The sequence below is a fragment of the Ascaphus truei genome, chromosome 2 (assembly GCF_040206685.1).
Source record: "Ascaphus truei isolate aAscTru1 chromosome 2, aAscTru1.hap1, whole genome shotgun sequence".
NCBI classification, from domain to species: Eukaryota; Metazoa; Chordata; class Amphibia; order Anura; family Ascaphidae; genus Ascaphus; species Ascaphus truei.
Window position 1 is genome coordinate 126,199 of NC_134484.1, and position 18,836 is coordinate 145,034.

Here is an 18,836-nt window from a genome sequence, read left to right on the forward strand (position 1 = left end):
GATTCCCTCAGAGAGGCTGAGAGAGGCTGAGACACTCTGGGAAGGAGTGTGGGGATTCCCTCAGAGAGGCTGAGAGAGGCTGAGAGACACTCTTGGAAGGAGTGTGGGGATTCCCTCAGAGAGGCTGAGAGAGACTGAGACACTCTGGGAAGGAGTGTGGAGACTCCCTCAGAGAGGCTGAGAGACACTCTGGGAAGGAGTGTGGAGATTCCCTCAGAGAGGCTGAGAGAGACTGAGAGACACACTGGGAAGGAGTGTGGGGATTCTCTCAGAGAGGCTGAGAGAGACTGAGAGACACTCTGGGAAGGAGTGTGGGGATTCCCTCAGAGAGGCTGAGAGAGACTGAGACACTCTGGGAAGGAGTGTGGGGATTCTCTCAGAGAGGCTGAGAGAGACTGAGACACTCTGGGAAGGAGTGTGGGGATTCCCTCAGAGAGGCTGAGAGAGACTGAGAGACACTCTGGGAAGGAGTGTGGGGATTCCCTCAGAGAGGCTGAGAGAGACTGAGAGACACTCTGGGAAGGAGTGTGGGGATTCCCTCAGAGAGGCTGAGAGAGGCTGAGAGACACTCTGGGAAGGAGTGTGGGGATTCCCTCAGAGAGGCTGAGAGAGACTGAGAGACACTCTGGGAAGGAGTGTGGGGATTCCCTCAGAGAGGCTGAGAGAGACTGAGAGACACTCTGGGAAGGAGTGTGGGGATTCCCTCAGAGAGGCTGAGAGAGACTGAGAGACACTCTGGGAAGGAGTGTGGGGATTCCCTCAGAGAGGCTGAGAGAGACTCTGGGAAGGAGTGTGGGGATTCCCTCAGAGAGGCTGAGAGAGACTGAGAGACACTCTGGGAAGGAGTGTGGGGATTCCCTCAGATAGGCTGAGAGAGACTCTGGGAAGGAGTGTGGGGGTTCCCTCAGAGAGGCTGAGAGAGACTGAGAGACACTCTGGGAAGGAGTGTGGGGATTCCCTCAGAGAGGCTGAGAGAGACTGAGAGACACTCTGGGAAGGAGTGTGGGGATTCCCTCAGAGAGGCTGAGAGACACTCTGGGAAGGAGTGTGGGGATTCCCTCAGAGAGGCTGAGAGAGGCTGAGAGACACTCTGGGAAGGAGTGTGGGGATTCCCTCAGAGAGGCTGAGAGACTGAGACACTCTGGGAAGGAGTGTGGGGATTCCCTCAGAGAGGCTGAGAGACTGAGACACTCTGGGAAGGAGTGTGGGGATACCCTCAGAGAGGCTGAGAGAGGCTGAGAGACACTCTGGGAAGGAGTGTGGGGATTCCATCAGAGAGGCTGAGAGACACTCTGGGAAGGAGTGTGGGGATTCCCTCAGAGAGGCTGAGAGAGACTGAGAGACACTCTGGGAAGGAGTGTGGGGATTCCCTCAGAGAGGCTGAGAGAGACTGAGAGACACTCTGGGAAGGAGTGTGGGGATTCCCTCAGAGAGGCTGAGAGAGACTGAGAGACTCTGGGAAGGAGTGTGGGGATTCCCTCAGAGAGGCTGAGAGAGACTGAGAGACTCTGGGAAGGAGTGTGGGGATTCCCTCAGAGAGGCTGAGAGAGACTGAGAGACACTCTGGGAAGGAGTGTGGGGATTCCCTCAGAGAGGCTGAGAGAGGCTGAGACACTCTGGGAAGGAGTGTGGGGATTCCCTCAGAGAGGCTGAGAGAGACTGAGACACTCTGGGAAGGAGTGTGGGGATTCCCTCAGAGAGGCTGAGAGAGACTGAGAGACTGTCTGGGAAGGAGTGTGGGGATTCCCTCAGAGAGGCTGAGAGAGACTGAGAGACTGTCTGGGAAGGAGTGTGGGGATTCCCTCAGAGAGGCTGAGAGAGACTGAGAGACACTCTGGGAAGCAGTGTGGGGATTCCCTCAGAGAGGCTGAGAGAGACTGAGAGACACTCTGGGAAGGAGTGTGGGGATTCCCTCAGAGAGGCTGAGAGAGACTGAGAGACTCTGGGAAGGAGTGTGGAGATTCCCTCAGAGAGGCTGAGAGAGGCTGAGAGACACTCTGGGAAGGAGTGTGGGGATTCCCTCAGAGAGGCTGAGAGACACTCTGGGAAGGAGTGTGGGGATTCCCTCAGAGAGGCTGAGAGAGGCTGAGACACTCTGGGAAGGAGTGTGGGGATTCCCTCAGAGAGGCTGAGAGACACTCTGGGAAAGAGTGTGGAGACTCCCTCAGAGAGGCTGAGAGAGACTGAGACACTCTGGGAAGGAGTGTGGGGATTCCCTCAGAGAGGCTGAGAGAGACAGAGAGACTGTCTGGGAAGGAGTGTGGGGATTCCCTCAGAGAGGCTGAAAGAGACTGAGAGACTCTGGGAAGGAGTGTGGGGATTCCCTCAGAGAGGCTGAGAGAGGCTGAGAGACTGTCTGGGAAGGAGTGTGGGGATTCCCTCAGAGAGGCTGAGATAGGCTGAGAGACACTCTGGGAAGGAGTGTGGGGATTCCCTCAGAGAGGCTGAGAGAGACTGAGACACTCTGGGAAGGAGTGTGGGGATTCCCTCAGAGAGGCTGAGAGAGACTGAGAGACACTCTGGGAAGGAGTGTGGGGATTCCCTCAGAGAGGCTGAGAGACACTCTGGGAAGGAGTGTGGGGATTCCCTCAGAGAGGCTGAGAGAGACTGAGAGACACTCTGGGAAGGAGTGTGGGGATTCCCTCAGAGAGGCTGAGAGAGACTGAGACACTCTGGGAAGGAGTGTGGGGATTCCCTCAGAGAGGCTGAGAGAGACTGAGAGACACTCTGGGAAGGAGTGTGGGGATTCCCTCAGAGAGGCTGAGAGAGGCTGAGACACTCTGGGAAGGAGTGTGGGGATTCCCTCAGAGAGGCTGAGAGACACTCTGGGAAAGAGTGTGGAGACTCCCTCAGAGAGGCTGAGAGAGACTGAGACACTCTGGGAAGGAGTGTGGGGATTCCCTCAGAGAGGCTGAGAGAGACTGAGACACTCTGGGAAGGAGTGTGGGGATTCCCTCAGAGAGGCTGAGAGAGACTGAGAGACACTCTGGGAAGGAGTGTGGGGATTCCCTCAGAGAGGCTGAGAGAGACTGAGAGACACTCTGGGAAGGAGTGTGGGGATTCCCTCAGAGAGGCTGAGAGACACTCTGGGAAGGTGTGTGGGGATTCCCTGAGAGAGGCTGAGAGAGACTGAGAGACACTTTGGGAAGGAGTGTGGGGATTCTCTCAGAGAGGCTGAGACACTCTGGGAAGGAGTGTGGGGATTCTCTCAGAGAGGCTGAGACACTCTGGGAAGGAGTGTGGGGATTCCCTCAGAGAGGCTGAGAGAGGCTGAGACACTCTGGGAAGGAGTGTGGGGATTCCCTCAGAGAGGCTGAGAGAGGCTGAGAGACACTCTTGGAAGGAGTGTGGGGATTCCCTCAGAGAGGCTGAGAGAGACTGAGACACTCTGGGAAGGAGTGTGGAGACTCCCTCAGAGAGGCTGAGAGACACTCTGGGAAGGAGTGTGGAGATTCCCTCAGAGAGGCTGAGAGAGACTGAGAGACACACTGGGAAGGAGTGTGGGGATTCTCTCAGAGAGGCTGAGAGAGACTGAGAGACACTCTGGGAAGGAGTGTGGGGATTCCCTCAGAGAGGCTGAGAGAGACTGAGACACTCTGGGAAGGAGTGTGGGGATTCTCTCAGAGAGGCTGAGAGAGACTGAGACACTCTGGGAAGGAGTGTGGGGATTCCCTCAGAGAGGCTGAGAGAGACTGAGAGACACTCTGGGAAGGAGTGTGGGGATTCCCTCAGAGAGGCTGAGAGAGACTGAGAGACACTCTGGGAAGGAGTGTGGGGATTCCCTCAGAGAGGCTGAGAGAGGCTGAGAGACACTCTGGGAAGGAGTGTGGGGATTCCCTCAGAGAGGCTGAGAGAGACTGAGAGACACTCTGGGAAGGAGTGTGGGGATTCCCTCAGAGAGGCTGAGAGAGACTGAGAGACACTCTGGGAAGGAGTGTGGGGATTCCCTCAGAGAGGCTGAGAGAGACTGAGAGACACTCTGGGAAGGAGTGTGGGGATTCCCTCAGAGAGGCTGAGAGAGACTGAGAGACACTCTGGGAAGGAGTGTGGGGATTCCCTCAGAGAGGCTGAGAGAGACTGAGAGACACTCTGGGAAGGAGTGTGGGGATTCTCTCAGATAGGCTGAGAGAGACTCTGGGAAGGAGTGTGGGGCTTCCCTCAGAGAGGCTGAGAGAGACTGAGAGACACTCTGGGAAGGAGTGTGGGGATTCCCTCAGAGAGGCTGAGAGAGACTGAGAGACACTCTGGGAAGGAGTGTGGGGATTCCCTCAGAGAGGCTGAGAGACACTCTGGGAAGGAGTGTGGGGATTCCCTCAGAGAGGCTGAGAGAGGCTGAGAGACACTCTGGGAAGGAGTGTGGGGATTCCCTCAGAGAGGCTGAGAGACTGAGACACTCTGGGAAGGAGTGTGGGGATTCCCTCAGAGAGGCTGAGAGACTGAGACACTCTGGGAAGGAGTGTGGGGATACCCTCAGAGAGGCTGAGAGAGGCTGAGAGACACTCTGGGAAGGAGTGTGGGGATTCCATCAGAGAGGCTGAGAGAGACTGAGAGACACTCTGGGAAGGAGTGTGGGGATTCCCTCAGAGAGGCTGAGAGAGACTGAGAGACACTCTGGGAAGGAGTGTGGGGATTCCCTCAGAGAGGCTGAGAGAGACTGAGAGACACTCTGGGAAGGAGTGTGGGGATTCCCTCAGAGAGGCTGAGAGAGACTGAGAGACTCTGGGAAGGAGTGTGGGGATTCCCTCAGAGAGGCTGAGAGAGACTGAGAGACTCTGGGAAGGAGTGTGGGGATTCCCTCAGAGAGGCTGAGAGAGACTGAGAGACACTCTGGGAAGGAGTGTGGGGATTCCCTCAGAGAGGCTGAGAGAGGCTGAGACACTCTGGGAAGGAGTGTGGGGATTCCCTCAGAGAGGCTGAGAGAGACTGAGACACTCTGGGAAGGAGTGTGGGGATTCCCTCAGAGAGGCTGAGAGAGACTGAGAGACTGTCTGGGAAGGAGTGTGGGGATTCCCTCAGAGAGGCTGAGAGAGACTGAGAGACACTCTGGGAAGCAGTGTGGGGATTCCCTCAGAGAGGCTGAGAGAGACTGAGAGACACTCTGGGAAGGAGTGTGGGGATTCCCTCAGAGAGGCTGAGAGAGACTGAGAGACTCTGGGAAGGAGTATGGGGATTCCCTCAGAGAGGCTGAGAGAGACTGAGAGACTCTGGGAAGGAGTGTGGAGATTCCCTCAGAGAGGCTGAGAGAGACTGAGAGACACTCTGGGAAGGAGTGTGGGGATTCCCTCAGAGAGGCTGAGAGACACTCTGGGAAGGAGTGTGGGGATTCCCTCAGAGAGGCTGAGAGACACTCTGGGAAGGAGTGTGGAGATTCTCTCAGAGAGGCTGAGAGAGGCTGAGACACTCTGGGAAGGAGTGTGGGGATTCTCTGAGAGAGGCTGAGAGATGCTGAGACACTCTGGGAAGGAGTGTGGAGATTCCCTCAGAGGACTATCTGAGAGACAGAGAGACTGCATCATTTTGTGGAGGAGTTTGGGGCTTGACTGTGATCAGCTGGAGATACATGTCAGGGGCTCTGCTGTGTGATCAGCCCTCTGATATCCTGGACAAGAAGCGGACAGGGCAAGCCGCCTTGAAGCAGCCCCTGCACCTAGCGAGGCTAGAGACTGCTCCCCAGGCCCCTGCACCTAGCGAGGCTAGAGACTGCTCCCCAGGCCCCTGCACCCAGCGAGGCTAGAGACTCCTCCCCAGGCCCCTGCACCTAGCGAGGCTAGAGACTGCTCCCCAGGCCCCTGCACCCAGCGAGGCTAGAGACTTCTCCCCAGGCCCCTGCACCTAGCGAGGCTAGAGTCTGCTCCCCAGGCCCCTGCACCCAGCGAGGCTAGAGACTGCTCCCCAGGCCCCTGCATCCAGCGAAGCTAGAGTCTCCTCCCCAGGCCCCTGCACCCAGCGAGGCTAGAGACTGCTCCCCAGGCCCCTGCACCCAGCGAGGCTAGAGTCTCCTCCCCAGGCCCCTGCACCCAGCGAGGCTAGAGGCTACCCCCAGGCCCCTGCACCCAGCGAGGCTAGAGACTGCTCCCCAGGCCCCTGCACCCAGCGAGGCTAGAGACTCCTCCCCAGGCCCCTGCACCTAGCGAGGCTAGAGACTGCTCCCCAGGCCCCTGCACCCAGCGAGGCTAGAGACTGCTCCCCAGGCCCCTGCACCCAGCGAGGCTAGAGACTGCTCCCCAGGCCCCTGCACCTAGCGAGGCTAGAGACTGCTCCCCAGGACCCTGCACCCAGCGAGGCCAGAGTCTGCTCCCAAGGCCCCTGCACCTAGCGAGGCTAGAGACTGCTCCCCAGGCCCCTGCACCCAGCGAGGCTAGAGACTACTCCCCAGGCCCCTGCACCTAGCGAGGCTAGAGACTACTCCCCTGCACCCAGCGAGGCTAGAGACTACTACCCAGGCCCCTGCACCTAGCGAGGCTAGAGACTACTCCCCAGGCCCCTGCACCTAGCGAGGCTAGAGACTCCTCCCCAGGCCCCTGCACCTAGCGAGGCTAGAGACTGCTCCCCAGGCCCCTGCACCTAGCCAGGCTAGAGACTACTCCCCAGGCCCCTGCACCCAGCGAGGCTAGAGTCTCCTCCCCAGGCCCCTGCACCCAGCGAGGCTAGAGGCTACTCCCCAGGCCCCTGCACCCAGCGAGGCTAGAGTCTTCTCCCCAGGCCCCTGCACCCAGCGAGGCTAGAGGCTACTCCCCAGGCCCCTGCACCCAGCGAGGCTAGAGTCTCCTCCCCAGGCCCCTGCACCCAGCGAGGCTAGAGGCTACTCCCCAGGCCCCTGCACGCAGCGAGGCTAGAGGCTACTCCCCAGGCCCCTGCACCCAGCGAGGCTAGAGTCTCCTCCCCAGGCCCCTGCACCCAGCGAGGCTAGAGTCTCCTCCCCAGGCCCCTGCACCCAGCGAGGCTAGAGACTGCTCCCCAGGCCCCTGCACCCAGCGAGGCTAGAGACTGCTCCCCAGGCCCCTGCACCCAGCGAGGCTAGAGACTGCTCCCCAGGCCCCTGCACCCAGCGAGGCTAGAGTCTACTCCCCAGGCCCCTGCACCCAGCGAGGCTAGAGTCTCCTCCCGAGGCCCCTGCACCTAGCGAGGCTAGAGTCTCCTCCCCAGGCCCCTGCACCCAGCGAGGCTAGAGACTACTCCCGAGGCCCCTGCACCCAGCGAGGCTAGAGTCTTCTCCCCAGGCCCCTGCACCCAGCGAGGCTAGAGACTACTCCCCAGGCCCCTGCACCTAGCGAGGCTAGAGTCTCCTCCCCAGGCCCCTGCACCTAGCGAGGCTAGAGTCTCCTCCCCAGGCCCCTGCACCCAGCGAGGCTAGAGACTACTCCCGAGGCCCCTGCACCCAGCGAGGCTAGAGTCTTCTCCCCAGGCCCCTGCACCCAGCGAGGCTAGAGACTACTCCCCAGGCCCCTGCACCTAGCGAGGCTAGAGTCTCCTCCCCAGGCCCCTGCACCCAGCGAGGCTAGAGACTCCTCCCCAGGCCTCTGCACCTAGCGAGGCTAGAGACTACTCCTCAGGCCCCTGCACCTAGCGAGGCTAGAGACTGCTCCCCAGGTCCCTGCACCTAGCGAGGCTAGAGTCTGCTCCCCAGGCCCCTGCACCCAGCGAGGCTAGAGACTGCTCCCCAGGCCCCTGCACCCAGCGAGGCTAGAGTCTTCTCCCCAGGCCCCTGCACCCAGCGAGGCTAGAGTCTTCTCCCCAGGCCCCTGCACCCAGCGAGGCTAGAGTCTTCTCCCCAGGCCCCTGCACCCAGCGAGGCTAGAGTCTCCTCCCCAGGCCCCTGCACCCAGCGAGGCTAGAGTCTCCTCCCCAGGCCCCTGCACCCAGCGTGGCGAGAGACTACTCCCCAGGCCCCTGCACCCAGCCAGGCTAAAGACTGCTCCCCAGGCCCCTGCAACCAGCGAGGCTAGAGTCTGCTCCCCAGGCCCCTGCACCTAGCGAGGCTAGAGACTCCTCCCCAGGCCCCTGCACCTAGCGAGGCTAGAGACTACTCCCGAGGCCCCTGCACCTAGCGAGGCTAGAGTCTGCTCCCCAGGCTCCTGCACCTAGCGAGGCTAGAGTCTCCTCCCCAGGCCCCTGCACCCAGCGAGGCTAGTCTTCTCCCCAGGCCCCTGCACCCAGCGAGGCTAGAGACTGCTCCCCAGGCCCCTGCACCCAGCGAGGCTAGAGTCTCCTTCCCAGGCCCCTGCACTCAGCGAGGCTAGAGACTACTCCCCAGGCCCCTGCACCCAGCGAGGCTAGAGACTGCTCCCCAGGCCCCTGCAACCAGCGAGGCTAGAGACTACTCCCCAGGCCCCTGCACCTAGCGAGGCTAGAGACTGCTCCCCAGGCCCCTGCACCCAGCGAGGCTAGAGACTCCTCCCCAGGCCCCTGCACCTAGCGAGGCTAGAGACTCCTCCCCAGGCCCCTGCACCTAGCGAGGCTAGAGACTGCTCCCCAGGCCCCTGCACCTAGCGAGGCTAGAGTCTGCTCCCCAGGCCCCTGCACCTAGCGAGGCTAGAGACTGCTCCCCAGGCCCCTGCACCTAGCGAGGCTAGAGACTACTCCCCAGGCCCCTGCACCCAGCGAGGCTAGAGACTCCTCCCCAGGCCCCTGCACCCAGCGAGGCTAGAGACTACTCCCCAGGCCCCTGCACCCAGCGAGGCTAGAGACTCCTCCCCAGGCCCCTGCACCTAGCGAGGCTAGAGTCTCCTCCCCAGGCCCCTGCACCCAGCGAGGCTAGTCTTCTCCCCAGGCCCCTGCACCCAGCGAGGCTAGAGACTGCTCCCCAGGCCCCTGCACCCAGCGAGGCTAGAGTCTCCTTCCCAGGCCCCTGCACTCAGCGAGGCTAGAGACTACTCCCCAGGCCCCTGCACCCAGCGAGGCTAGAGACTGCTCCCCAGGCCCCTGCAACCAGCGAGGCTAGAGACTACTCCCCAGGCCCCTGCACCTAGCGAGGCTAGAGACTGCTCCCCAGGCCCCTGCACCCAGCGAGGCTAGAGACTCCTCCCCAGGCCCCTGCACCTAGCGAGGCTAGAGACTCCTCCCCAGGCCCCTGCACCTAGCGAGGCTAGAGACTGCTCCCCAGGCCCCTGCACCTAGCGAGGCTAGAGTCTGCTCCCCAGGCCCCTGCACCTAGCGAGGCTAGAGACTGCTCCCCAGGCCCCTGCACCTAGCGAGGCTAGAGACTACTCCCCAGGCCCCTGCACCCAGCGAGGCTAGAGACTCCTCCCCAGGCCCCTGCACCCAGCGAGGCTAGAGACTACTCCCCAGGCCCCTGCACCCAGCGAGGCTAGAGACTACTCCCGAGGCCCCTGCACCCAGCGAGGCTAGAGTCTTCTCCCCAGGCCCCTGCACCCAGCGAGGCTAGAGACTACTCCCCAGGCCCCTGCACCTAGCGAGGCTAGAGTCTCCTCCCCAGGCCCCTGCACCTAGCGAGGCTAGAGTCTCCTCCCCAGGCCCCTGCACCCAGCGAGGCTAGAGACTACTCCCGAGGCCCCTGCACCCAGCGAGGCTAGAGTCTTCTCCCCAGGCCCCTGCACCCAGCGAGGCTAGAGACTACTCCCCAGGCCCCTGCACCTAGCGAGGCTAGAGTCTCCTCCCCAGGCCCCTGCACCCAGCGAGGCTAGAGACTCCTCCCCAGGCCTCTGCACCTAGCGAGGCTAGAGACTACTCCTCAGGCCCCTGCACCTAGCGAGGCTAGAGACTGCTCCCCAGGTCCCTGCACCTAGCGAGGCTAGAGTCTGCTCCCCAGGCCCCTGCACCCAGCGAGGCTAGAGACTGCTCCCCAGGCCCCTGCACCCAGCGAGGCTAGAGTCTTCTCCCCAGGCCCCTGCACCCAGCGAGGCTAGAGTCTTCTCCCCAGGCCCCTGCACCCAGCGAGGCTAGAGTCTTCTCCCCAGGCCCCTGCACCCAGCGAGGCTAGAGTCTCCTCCCCAGGCCCCTGCACCCAGCGAGGCTAGAGTCTCCTCCCCAGGCCCCTGCACCCAGCGTGGCGAGAGACTACTCCCCAGGCCCCTGCACCCAGCCAGGCTAAAGACTGCTCCCCAGGCCCCTGCAACCAGCGAGGCTAGAGACTGCTCCCCAGGCCCCTGCACCTAGCGAGGCTAGAGACTACTCCCCAGGTCCCTGCACCTAGCGAGGCTAGAGACTCCTCCCCAGGCCCCTGCACCTAGCGAGGCTAGAGACTACTCCCGAGGCCCCTGCACCTAGCGAGGCTAGAGTCTGCTCCCCAGGCCCCTGCACCTAGCGAGGCTAGAGTCTCCTCCCCAGGCCCCTGCACCCAGCGAGGCTAGTCTTCTCCCCAGGCCCCTGCACCCAGCGAGGCTAGAGACTGCTCCCCAGGCCCCTGCACCCAGCGAGGCTAGAGTCTCCTTCCCAGGCCCCTGCACTCAGCGAGGCTAGAGACTACTCCCCAGGCCCCTGCACCCAGCGAGGCTAGAGACTGCTCCCCAGGCCCCTGCAACCAGCGAGGCTAGAGACTACTCCCCAGGCCCCTGCACCTAGCGAGGCTAGAGACTGCTCCCCAGGCCCCTGCACCCAGCGAGGCTAGAGACTCCTCCCCAGGCCCCTGCACCTAGCGAGGCTAGAGACTCCTCCCCAGGCCCCTGCACCTAGCGAGGCTAGAGACTGCTCCCCAGGCCCCTGCACCTAGCGAGGCTAGAGTCTGCTCCCCAGGCCCCTGCACCTAGCGAGGCTAGTGACTGCTCCCCAGGCCCCTGCACCTAGCGAGGCTAGAGACTACTCCCCAGGCCCCTGCACCCAGCGAGGCTAGAGACTCCTCCCCAGGCCCCTGCACCCAGCGAGGCTAGAGACTACTCCCCAGGCCCCTGCACCCAGCGAGGCTAGAGACTCCTCCCCAGGCCCCTGCACCTAGCGAGGCTAGAGACTCCTCCCCAGGCCCCTGCACCCAGCGAGGCTAGAGTCTCCTCCCCAGGCCCCTGCACCCAGTGAGGCTAGAGACTGCTCCCCAGGCCCCTGCACCCAGCGAGGCTAGAGTCTCCTCCCCAGGCCCCTGCACCCAGCGAGGCTAGAGACTACTCCCCAGGCCCCTGCACCCAGCGAGGCTAGAGACTGCTCCCCAGGCCCCTGCACCTAGCGAGGCTAGAGTCTACTCCCCAGGCCCCTGCACCCAGCGAGGCTAGAGACTCCTCCCCAGGCCCCTGCACCCAGCGAGGCTAGAGACTCCTCCCCAGGCCCCTGCACCCAGCGAGGCTAGAGACTCCTCCCCAGGCCTCTGCACCTGCTCCCCAGGCCCCTGCACCTAGCGAGGCTAGAGACTGCTCCCCAGGCCCCTGCACCTAGCGAGGCTAGAGTCTCCTCCCCAGGCCCCTGCACCTAGCGAGGCTAGAGACTCCTCCCCAGGCCCCTGCACCTAGCGAGGCTAGAGACTGCTCCCCAGGCCCCTGCACCCAGCGAGGCTAGAGACTGCTCCCCAGGCCCCTGCACCTAGCGAGGCTAGAGACTACTCCCCAGGCCCCTGCACCTAGCGAGGCTAGAGACTGCTCCCCAGGCCCCTGCACCCAGCGAGGCTAGAGACTACTCCCCAGGCCCCTGCACCTAGCGAGGCTAGAGACTACTCCCCAGGCCCCTGCACCTAGCGAGGCTAGAGTCTGCTCCCCAGGCCCCTGCACCTAGCGAGGCTAGAGACTGCTCCCCAGGCCCCTGCACCTAGCGAGGCTAGAGACTGCTCCCCAGGCCCCTGCACCCAGCGAGGCTAGAGACTACTCCCCAGGCCTCTGCACCTGCTCCCCAGGCCCCTGCACCTAGCGAGGCTAGAGACTGCTCCCCAGGCCCCTGAGAACAGTTATGGACTTGGCTGCGTGTGGTCCATGTCACTACAGGTGCGCAAGCATGGAGCCCAGCTGCTCACCGCCATGATCAACGCGATGGATGACCGGGAGGACCCTGAGCATATAGTGACGCAGGAGGCCATGTCCAGCCTCTCCCGCCTCCTCCCTCACGTGCAGGACACGGACGTTCGCTCCCTGCTCATTCACATCGCCATCCGCATACGGCCATTCTTCGATCACGTGAGTGCAAACTCTGCATATCTCTGTCTGTCTCTCTCTGTGTCTGTCTGTCTGTGTCTCTCTCTGCGTGTCTGTGTCTCTCTCTCTCTCTGTCTGTCTCTCTCTGTGTCTCTGTGTCTGTGTCTGTCTGTCTGTGTCTCTCTCTGCGTGTCTGTGTCTCTCTCTCTCTCTGTCTGTCTCTCTCTGTGTCTGTCTGTCTGTGTCTCTCTCTGCGTGTCTGTGTCTCTCTCTCTCTCTGTCTGTCTCTCTCTGTGTCTGTCTGTCTGTGTCTCTCTCTGCGTGTCTGTGTCTCTCTCTCTCTCTGTCTGTCTCTCTCTGTGTCTGTGTCTCTGTGTCTCTCTCTGTGTCTGTGTCTCTGTGTCTCTCTCTGTGTCTGTCTCTCTCTGCGTGTCTGTGTCTCTGTGTCTGTGTCTCTGTGTCTGTGTCTCTGTGTCTCTCTCTGTCTGTCTCTCTCTGTGTCTGTGTCTCTGTGTCTCTCTCTGTCTGTCTCTCTCTCTGTCTGTGTCTCTCTCTCTGTCTCTCTGTCTGTGTCTCTCTCTCTGTCTGTGTCTCTCTCTCTGTCTCTCTGTCTGTGTCTCTCTCTCTGTCTGTGTCTCTCTCTCTGTCTGTGTCTCTCTCTCTGTCTGTGTCTCTCTCTCTGTCTGTGTCTCTCTCTCTGTCTGTGTCTCTCTCTCTGTCTGTGTCTCTCTCTCTGTCTGTGTCTCTCTCTCTGTCTGTGTCTCTCTCTCTCTGTCTGTGTCTCTCTCTGTGTCTGTGTCTCTCTCTCTGTCTGTGTCTCTCTCTCTCTGTCTGTGTCTCTCTCTGTGTCTGTGTCTCTGTGTCTCTGTGTCTGTGTCTCTCTCTGTCTGTCTCTCTCTGTGTCTCTGTCTGTCTCTCTCTGTGTCTCTCTCTCTCTCTGTCTGTCTCTCTCTGTGTCTGTATCTCTGTGTCTGTGTCTCTGTGTCTGTGTGTCTGTGTCTCTGTGTCTCTCTGTCTGTGTCTCTGTGTCTCTCTGTCTGTGTCTCTCTCTCTGTCTGTGTCTCTCTCTGTGTCTGTGTCTCTCTCTCTGTCTGTGTCTCTCTGCGTCTGTGTCTCTCTGTGTCTGTGTGTCTCTGTCTCTGTGTCTCTGTGTCTCTCTCTCTCTCTGTCTGTCTCTCTGCGTCTGCCTCTCTCTGCGTCCGCCTCTCTCTGCGTCCGTCTCTCTCTGCGTCCGTCTCTCTCTGCGTCCGTCTCTCTCTGCGTCCGTCTCTCTCTGCGTCCGTCTCTCTCTGCGTCCGTCTCTCTCTGCGTCCGTCTCTCTCTGCGTCCGTCTCTCTCTGCGTCCGTCTCTCTCTGCGTCCGTCTCTCTCTGCGTCCGTCTCTCTCTGCGTCCGTCTCTCTCTGCGTCCGTCTCTCTCTGCGTCCGTCTCTCTCTGCGTCCGTCTCTCTCTGCGTCCGCCTCTCTCTGCGTCCGTCTCTCTCTGCGTCCGTCTCTCTGCGTCCGTCTCTCTCTGCGTCCGCCTCTCTCTGCGTCCGCCTCTCTCTGCGTCCGTCTCTCTCTGCGTCCGCCTCTCTCTCTCTGTCTGTCTCTCTCTGCGTCCGCCTCTCTCTGCGTCCGCCTCTCTCTGCGTCCGCCTCTCTCTGCGTCCGCCTCTCTCTGCGTCCGCCTCTCTCTGCGTCCGCCTCTCTCTGCGTCCGCCTCTCTCTGCGTCCGCCTCTCTCTGCGTCCGCCTCTCTCTGCGTCCGCCTCTCTCTGCGTCCGCCTCTCTCTGCGTCCGCCTCTCTCTGCGTCCGTCTCTCTCTGCGTCCGCCTCTCACTCTCTGTCTGTCTCTCTCTGCGTCCGCCTCTCTCTGCGTCCGCCTCTCTCTGCGTCCGCCTCTCACTCTCTCTGTCTGTCTCTCTCTGCGTCCGCCTCTCTCTGCGTCCGCCTCTCACTCTCTCTGTCTGTCTCTCTCTGCGTCGTCTCTCTCTGCGTCCGCCTCTCTCTGCGTCCTGCCTCTCTCTGCGTCCGCCTCTCACTCTCTCTGTCTGTCTCTCTCTGCGTCGTCTCTCTCTGCGTCCGCCTCTCTCTGCGTCCTGCCTCTCTCTGCGTCCGCCTCTCACTCTCTCTGTCTGCCTCCGTGTGTGTGTTTGCAAGTGAGAAAAGCTCCGCGGAGCCTCCACCTTACTGTGTGTTTTGCAGGAGAGCGAGGAGCTGCGCGGAGCCCCCACCTTACTGTGTGTGTTTGCAGGAGAGAGGAGCTCCGCAGAGCCTCCACCTTACTGTGTGTGTTTGCAGGAGAGAGGAGCTGCGCGGAGCCTCCACCTTACTGTGTGTGTTTGCAGGAGAGAGAGGAGCTGCGCGGAGCCTCCACCTTACTGTGTGTGTTTGCAGGAGAGAGAGGAGCTGCGCGGAGCCTCCACCTTACTGTGTGTGTTTGCAGGGGAGAGAGGAGCTGTGTGGAGCCTCCACCTTAATGTGTGTGTGTGTTTGCAGGAGAGAGGAGCTGCGCTGAGCCTCCACCTTACTGTGTGTGTTTGCAGGAGAGAGAGGAGCTGCGCGGAGCCTCCAACTTACTGTGTGTGTTTGCAGGAGAGAGGAGCTCCGCGGAGCCTCCACCTTATTTTGTGTGTTTGCAGGAGAGAGAGGAGCTGCGCGGAGCCTCCACCTTACTGTGTATGTGTTTGCAGGAGAGAGGAGCTCCGCGGAGCCTCCACCATACTGTGTGTGTTTGCAGGAGAGGAGCTCCGCGGAGCCTCCACCTTACTGTGTGTGTGTTTGCAGGAGAGAGAGGAGCTGCGCGGAGCCTCCACCTTACTGTGTGTGTTTGCAGGAGAGAGAGGAGCTCCGCGGAGCCTCCACCTTACTGTGTGTGTTTGCAGGAGAGAGAGGAGCTGCGCAGAGCCTCCACCTTGCTGTGTGTGTTTGCAGGAGAGAGAGGAGCTGCGTGGAGCCTCCACCTCACTGTGTGTGTGTTAGCAGAAGCGAGGATCTCCGCGGAGCCTCCACCTTACTGTGTGTTTGCAGGAGAGAGGAGCTGCGCGGAGCCTAAACCTTACTGTGTGTGTGTTTGCAGGAGAGGTGCTGCGCGGAGCCTCCACCTTACTGTGTGTGTGTTTGCAGGAGAGAGAGGAGCTGTGCGGAGCCTCCACCTTACTGTGTGTGTTTGCAGGAGAGAGGAGCTGCGCGGAGCCTCCACCTTACTGTGTGTGTGTTTGCAGGAGAGAGAGGAGCTGCGCGGAGCCTCCACCTTACTGTGTGTGTTTGCAGGAGAGAGAGGAGCTGCACAGAGCCTCCACCTTACTGTGTGTGTTTGCAGGAGAGGAGCTGCGCGGAGCCTCCACCTTACTGTGTGTGTTTGCAGGAGAGAGAGGAGCTGCGCGGAGCCTCCACCTTACTGTGTGTGTGTTTGCAGGAGAGAGGAGCTGCGCGGAGCCTCCACCTTACTGTGTGTGTTTGCAGGAGAGAGAGGAGCTGCGCGGAGCCTCCAACTTACTGTGTGTGTTTGCAGGAGAGAGAGGAGCTGCGCGGAGCCTCCACCTTACTGTGTGTGTTTGCAGGAGAGAGGAGCTCCTCTGAGCCTCCACCTTACTGTGTGTGTTTGCAGGAGAGAGGAGCTCCGCGGAGCCTCCACCATACTGTGTGTGTTTGCAGGAGAGAGAGGAGCTGCGCGGAGCCTCTACCTTACTGTGTGTGTTTGCAGGAGAGAGGAGCTCCGCGGAGCCTCCACCTTACTGTGTGTGTTTGCAGGAGAGAGAGGAGCTGCGTGGAGCCTCCACCATACTGTGTGTTTGCAGGAGAGAGGAGCTCCGCGGAGCCTCCACCTTACTGTGTGTGTGTGTTTGCAGGAGAGGATCTGTGCGGAGCCTCCACCATACTGTGTGTTTGCAGGAGAACGGAGCTCTGCGGAGCCTCCACCATACTGTGTGTGTTTGCAGGGGAGAGAGGAGCTCCGCGGAGCCTCCACCTTACTGTGTGTGTGTTTGCAGGAGAGAGGATCTGTGCGGAGCCTCCACCATACTGTGTGTTTGCAGGAGAACGGAGCTCTGCGGAGCCTCCACCATACTGTGTGTGTTTGCAGGGGAGAGAGGAGCTCCGCGGAACCTCCACCTTACTGTGTGTGTTTGCAGGAGCGGAGCTGCGCGGAGCCTCCACCTTACTGTGTGTGTGTGTTTGCAGGAGAGAGGAGCTGCGCGGAGCCTCCACCTTACTGTGTGTGTTTGCAGGAGAGAGAGGAGCTGCGTGGAGGCCTCCACCTTACTGTGTGTGTTTGCAGGAGAGAGGAGCTCCGCGGAGCCTCCACCTTACTGTGTGTGTTTGCAGGAGAGAGAGGAGCTCCGCGGAGCCTCCACCTTACTGTGTGTGTTTGCAGGAGAGAGAGGAGCTGCGCGGAGCCTCCACCTTACTGTGTGTGTTTGTTTGCAGGAGAGAGAGGAGCTGCACGGAGCCTCCACCTTACCATGTGTGTGTTTGCAGGAGAGAGAGGAGCTGCGCGGAGCCTCCACCTCACTGTGTGTGTGTTTGCAGGAGAGAGAGGAGCTGCGCGGAGCCTCCACCTTACTGTGTGTGTGTTTGCAGGAGAGAGAGGAGCTGCGCGGAGCCTCCACCTTACCATGTGTGTGTTTGAAGGAGAGAGAGGTGCTGCGCGGAGCCTCCACCTCACTGTGTGTGTGTTTGCAGGAGAGAGAGGAGCTGCGCGGAGCCTCCACCTTACTGTGTGTGTTTGCAGGAGAGAGGAGCTCCGCGGAGCCTCCACCTTACTGTGTGTGTTTGCAGGAGAGAGAGGAGCTCCGCGGAGCCTCCACCTTACTGTGTGTGTTTGCAGGAGAGAGAGGAGCTGCGCGGAGCCTCCACCTTACTGTGTGTGTTTGTTTGCAGGAGAGAGAGGAGCTGCACGGAGCCTCCACCTTACCATGTGTGTGTTTGCAGGAGAGAGAGGAGCTGCGCGGAGCCTCCACCTCACTGTGTGTGTGTTTGCAGGAGAGAGAGGAGCTGCGCGGAGCCTCCACCTTACTGTGTGTGTGTTTGCAGGAGAGAGAGGAGCTGCGCGGAGCCTCCACCTTACCATGTGTGTGTTTGAAGGAGAGAGAGGTGCTGCGCGGAGCCTCCACCTCACTGTGTGTGTGTTTGCAGGAGAGAGAGGAGCTGCGCGGAGCCTCCACCTTACTGTTTGTGTGTTTGCAGGAGAGAGGAGCTGCGCGGAGCCTCCACCTTACTGTGTTTGTGTTTGCAGGAGAGAGAGGAGCTGCGCGGAGCCTCCACCTCACTGTGTTTGTGTTTGCAGAAGAGAGAGGAGCTGCACGGAGCCTCCACCTTACTGTGTGTGTGTTTGCAGAAGAGAGAGGAGCTGCGCGGAGCCTCCACCTTACTGTGTGTGTGTTTGCAGGAGAGAGAGGAGCTGCGCGGAGCCTCCACCTTACTGTGTGTGTTTGCAGGAGAGAGAGGAGCTGCGCGGAGCCTCCACCTTACTGTGTGTGTGTTTGCAGGAGAGAGAGGAGCTGCGCGGAGCCTCCACCTTACTGTGTGTGTGTGTTTGCAGGAGAGAGAGGAGCTGCGCGGAGCCTCCATCCTGCTGTTCGGGAATCTCACTAAGTTCCATTCCGGTGACGGGGAGGAGGTTTTCTTCGAGCAGATCCTGAATGGGCTTGTGACGTTACTGCTGCACCTGCAGGACCCCAAACCGGACGTGGTTAAGGTACACGTGAGACCCGTGTGTAGGACATGCTAATCCCGTGTGTAGGACATGCTAATCATACATGGCCCAACACAGAATTGACCAAGGTGTCTGTCTGTCTGTCTGTCTGTCTGTCTGGAGACTGTGAGCAGGACATACTAACCACACACACAGGGCCTTCTGCCCGGAGACACACGCGTGTGCATACTTGTTATGTGCTCTATTCGTACTGAGACTGTAGGAAGACAGACACACAAACTACACACAGACACACTGTACACACCACTGCCGTGTTCTTGATGCACACGCAGCCCGGTGTGTTGCCTGCTGCTGCTCCCGTGTGTTTTTGACGCTCTCCCCGCCCTGCGTGTTCCAGGCGTGTAAGTTCGCGCTGCGGATGTGCGCCCCGAGCATGAATAACCAGGGCCTGGCGGAGATGTTCCTGAGCTGCCTGCACGCCGAACGCGCGCTGCACTACGGCGAGTTCATCAATCACGTCTGCAAGCACCTGGTGAGGGGGAGAGGGGGCGGGGAGAGGGGGCGAGGGGGCGGGAGAGGGAGAGGGGGCGAGGGAGAGGGGGCGGGAGAGGGGGAGAGGGGGCGGGGAGAGGGGGCGGGGTGAGGCGGCGAGGGGGCGGGGAGAGGGGGCGAGGGGGAGAGGGGGCGAGGGGGCGGGGAGGGGGAGAGGGGGAGAGGAGAGGGGGGCGGGGAGAGGGGGCAGGGAGAGGGGGTGGGGCGAGAGGGCAGGGAGGGAGAGGTGGCGAGGGGGCAGGGAGGGGTTACACTGTGTGTCCTCACATGTCCCCGCTGTGTGTCCCGTGTAGTTGCAGGGTTACACGGTTATACTGTGTGTCCTCACATGTCCCGCTGTGTGTCCCGTGTAGTTGCAGGGTTACACGGTTATACTGTATGTCCTCACATGTCCCGCTGTGTGTCCCGTGTAGTTGCAGGGTTACACGGTTATACTGTGTGTCCTCACATGTCCCGCTGTGTGTCCCGTGTAGTTGCGGGGTTACCCGGTTATACTGTATGTCCTCACATGTCCCCGCTGTGTGTCCCGTGTAGTTGCAGGGTTACACGGTTATACTGTGTGTCCTCACATGTCCCCGCTGTGTGTCCCGTGTAGTTGCAGGGTTACCCGGTTATACTGTATGTCCTCACATGTCCCGCTGTGTG

The 18,836-nt window shown here is 60.8% G+C and overlaps 1 protein-coding gene across 1 annotated transcript in view; it reads left to right on the forward strand.

Moving 5' to 3' along the window:
• Positions 1 to 18,836, forward strand: part of MROH1 (maestro heat like repeat family member 1) — a 157,194-nt gene that overhangs the window by 83,399 nt on the left and 54,959 nt on the right. The window contains exons 5-7 of the mRNA XM_075580880.1: positions 11,859 to 12,047; positions 17,526 to 17,681; positions 18,037 to 18,171. Coding sequence (XP_075436995.1) covers positions 11,859 to 12,047; positions 17,526 to 17,681; positions 18,037 to 18,171 — 480 coding nt within the window. The remainder of the gene's footprint in view (positions 1 to 11,858; positions 12,048 to 17,525; positions 17,682 to 18,036; positions 18,172 to 18,836) is intronic.